The following is a 3,615-nucleotide window of genomic DNA, read 5'->3' as shown; positions in this document are numbered from 1 at the left end:
CTCCCGGCACGAGCCGCTCTTTGCCGCACCCCCCCCCCCCCCCTCCTTTCCACCCCCCCCGGCAAGCTTCCTCTCCGGCGCGCGCCGATTAACATAATAAAGCCGCCCCTTTCTCCCCCGCCGGCCAATGGGAGGCCGGGAGGCGCCCGCGAGGCCTATAAGTAGCGCGCGGCGGGGCTCTGCCGCCTTGAAGCGATCGCGGGGCTGCGCGGAGAGGGGGCCGGGGCGGTCGCGGGGCTGCGCGGACTAACTGCGATGACTCTGGAGGAGATCCACGGACAGCAGCCCATGCCTGCGGGCCACGACTGGTACGTGCGGGTGGGCACTGGGGGGCCGAGGAACGCGGGTATCGGGCGGTTTCGGGGCGGCGGTGGCTGTGGCGGCGGCACCGCGCTGACCCCGTGTCCTCCCTCGGCTCGCAGGATGCAGGGCGCCGGCACGGCCCTCCACGAGCTGCTGGTGTCGGCGCAGCGCCGGGGCTGCCTCACCGCCGGCGTCTACGAGTCGGCCAAGCTGATGAATGTGTAAGTACGGCGGCGGGGGCAGGGGGAGTGTGTAAGTCAGCCCGGCGGGGCTGTGGGGCGGCTGGTGCCGACCGCGGGACTCATCGGGCCGCTCCCTTCTTGCAGCGACCCCGACAACGTCGCGTTCTGTGTACTGGCTGCGGACCAGGACGACGAGGGGGACATCGCCCTGCAGATCCATTTCACTCTGATCCAGGCCTTCTGCTGCGAGAACGACATCGACATCGTGCGGGTGAACGACGTGGCCAAGCTGGCGGCCATCGTGGGGCCCAGCGAGGACTCCGGGGAGCCGCGCGATCTCCACTGCATCCTCATCACGGTGGGTGTCCTGCGGGTGGCCAGCGTGTCCCCCCGGCGCTGCCGGCTCTGCCCCGCACTGCCGGAGCCTGCCAGGGACGGCCCCTTCTCCCGCTGCGGGTGGTCGAGTCCACTGCTGGGCACGGATAGAGCGCTTGGCACGCAGCGAGCCAGCTGAGTAGTAGTAGGAGGAGGAGGAGTAGGCAGAACTTCGCGTAACTGGATTTCCTCCGCTGTCCACAAGGGCAGCATCTCTGCTTCCTGTCTTGTCTGTGTCAGGACAGAAACTGTCTGGAAGTCAGTCCTAAGCTAATGCTTCTGTAAATATTATGATGACCTCAGCTGGCGGGCAGCACTCATGGTGTGGAACTTTTTTCTTTTTTGCAGAACCCAAATGAAGAAGGTTGGAAGGACCCAGCTCTGGAGAAGCTGAATTTGTTTTGCGAAGAGAGCAGAAATGTCAATGACTGGGTGCCAACTATCACCCTGCCTGAGTGATGGTCATCTGGTGCACTGGGAAGGCTGAAATCTTTGTTGCATTCTCAACGTGCTGTGCGTTCACCAAAATGTGCAACAAGCTGCTGATTCCATGGATTAGCCTGGTCAAGAGACTGGATTAAAGTGCCTCAGACTGGCATGCAGTGGGCTCTTACAGAGGAGAAAGAAGAAAACGGCTAATCTCACCAGTGAGCCTCAGTAGGCTGCAACCGTGGAGAGGCTGACATACCATGGAACTGAAAGAAGTATTGCAAGTTTGGCTATGTGGAGCTGTTTCAGAAGGGAGAGGGAAAGTTGAGGGAAGTGGGCCAAAACTTTCCAGAAGGACTGGATAGAGTACTGTAACTAGGAACTGTTGGTGCTGTCTGCAAAACACAGGAGAAAGTACCGATATTTATGGAGTATTGGGGATTGGTTACTAAGACAAATGCAGATATTCCAAAGCAGACAGACTTCAACAGGCCTCTTGGGTCACTCTGCAGATCTGTTTTAATACTGCAATAACTTTTATTGAAATATTTGCTGCTACTGAAGCTTTCATAATAAATTTTTGACAATTAATTTCTGGGAGTGTCTTGCTTGCTGGGTGTGGGGAAGCATGTCACTGAAATACCGCTGATGTTTTGCTTGTGTGCTGTAGTCAAAGATCTACTTCACAGTAATGGAGTTATTGCTCAAATACTTTGCTGGGCTGGCTGAAGTGCTGTACTGTCCAAGTTGATAATTCAACCTTTTACCCTCTTGTAACAGCTGCTTATTGCAACTGCTTTCAAGACAAAGCAGTCGCATGCCTGATGAGCTCACTTATTGTAATAGGAGGTCTTTGTAGTCTGCTGGAGGAGCACAATGCATGTTAGAAACATGGATTTTTGAAATACAGCCCTCCAGTAAATTGCATCATTGGTTCTTAAATATGACTTGGATGCATTCAGAGCTGACGTGTTTCCACTTGACAGAAGCGGCTTAAACATGATGGGGGGGCTGCAAAACTCCCTAGATGTCAAACACATCTAACATTTGCTTTGATTAGAATGACATAATTAAATCTAAAACTAGCAAATGGTGAATAAACATCACATCTGCCACAAGCTGCTCTCCGATTGCCATATGCTGTAACAATGGAAGCTGTCAGTCCAGAAGCCAATTTTGTGAAACCTAATTGCATGACAACACCAAATTAAGTCCAAGACAATTTAAGGATGGTGTGGCCCTTTTTAGAGATTCTGTCATGAAAAGTTAATATGGGTGGGTTGATTTGGCCCTATGTTAAAAGGGAAAACATCTCACCCCATTTTTGTGCACAAACTATGCATGTACTCCAGGACTTGACATTAAAATGGCACAGTAATAATCCCTTCTCCACAGAGCAAGAAAGCTAAACTACTCACTTCCTTTATAGGCACTAAAACCACTCAGTTATGCCAATTGCATTTCCTCTGGGCTGGCTTGCAGTGATTGACAGTAGCACTTGCTGAAAAGTGGTAGTTTCCACTTGAGCAAGGAAGCTGCTTGCTCTCAGTTTCATTGTTCCTGATAAGGGAAGTTCAAATTCAGCTCCAGCATTCCTGGAATATGCTTCCCTGTACAGGCGGTATCTAGCAGTGTTTGGCCTTTGTTACTGTGTCATGAGAGGCTGTGGGCTGGCAGCATAACCAGAGATTAGACTTAAGTAAACACTATGGGGGTCTCAGACCTCTGTAAGTATTCATTTTTGCACTTAAGATACAGGAGTTTCTGCACAGCCTGTTTTTCTACTTAACCCGCACTCGGCAACTGGTGTCTGTCTAGGACTCTGAGAAAAGTCATATTAGAGAAGCAAGAGAATAAACAACTCTGGCAGCTGTGATAACAGAAACTGCCTTTAAGGCAGTTGCCCTGCTACACAGAACGTATCAAGTGTGGGTGCTTTATTAGACGTTTTTATATTTTTTTCTCGTAGCAAGTGCAAGTTTCTTCATTTTACAGCCAAGAAACATATTTTTGCTCTTTGCTTGGGGCCTAATCAGTACTCAGAGCCAAGAACAGATTAAAGTGGACTGTCCTGAATTCAACTTTCATGTAAAGTGTAAGCAGTACTTTACAGCCTTGAGTGGTTTAAACGGGCCTGAGAAGACTAAAGGAAATTCTCATGTATGTATACAATTACAAAAATCATTAAAGGATAGCAGAGAGTAAGTGTAACTGGTCTGTTGACTAAGACAGTACCTGGTGGGAAGTTTAACTTCCCAGTTTTTATGGAAGTATACTATGCAGCAAACAAGAAAATTAGTTGGGCAACACCAAAATACTCTTGTGA

The 3,615-nt window shown here is 50.5% G+C and overlaps 1 protein-coding gene across 1 annotated transcript; it reads left to right on the top strand.

The window, feature by feature from the left end:
* The first annotated feature begins 255 nt into the window (after positions 1 to 255).
* GADD45G (growth arrest and DNA damage inducible gamma) lies at positions 256 to 1,880 on the top strand. Its single transcript, XM_068177201.1, has 4 exons — positions 256 to 308; positions 423 to 524; positions 630 to 843; positions 1,209 to 1,880. Exons 1-4 carry the CDS (start codon positions 256 to 258, stop codon positions 1,317 to 1,319), a joined length of 480 nt encoding a protein of 159 aa, XP_068033302.1. The 3' UTR covers positions 1,320 to 1,880.
* The last annotated feature ends 1,735 nt before the right edge of the window (positions 1,881 to 3,615 follow it).

This window comes from Anomalospiza imberbis, chromosome Z, assembly GCF_031753505.1.
Source record: "Anomalospiza imberbis isolate Cuckoo-Finch-1a 21T00152 chromosome Z, ASM3175350v1, whole genome shotgun sequence".
Classification (NCBI taxonomy): domain Eukaryota; kingdom Metazoa; phylum Chordata; class Aves; order Passeriformes; family Viduidae; genus Anomalospiza; species Anomalospiza imberbis.
Note: the sequence above shows the minus strand (reverse complement) of the source record. Positions and strands in the feature narration are given on the sequence as shown.

What these genes read in the sequence shown, in the direction of transcription:
- GADD45G (XM_068177201.1), top strand. Translation starts at nt 256, where the DNA reads ATGACTCTGGAGGAGATCCACGGACAGCAGCCCATGCCTGCGGGCCAC. An exon ending in ATGCCTGCGGGCCACGACTG is followed by an intron (nt 309 to 422) that starts GTACGTGCGGGT and finishes CTCGGCTCGCAG; the next exon opens with GATGCAGGGCGCCGGCACGG. An exon ending in TCCACTGCATCCTCATCACG is followed by an intron (nt 844 to 1,208) that starts GTGGGTGTCCTG and finishes TCTTTTTTGCAG; the next exon opens with AACCCAAATGAAGAAGGTTG.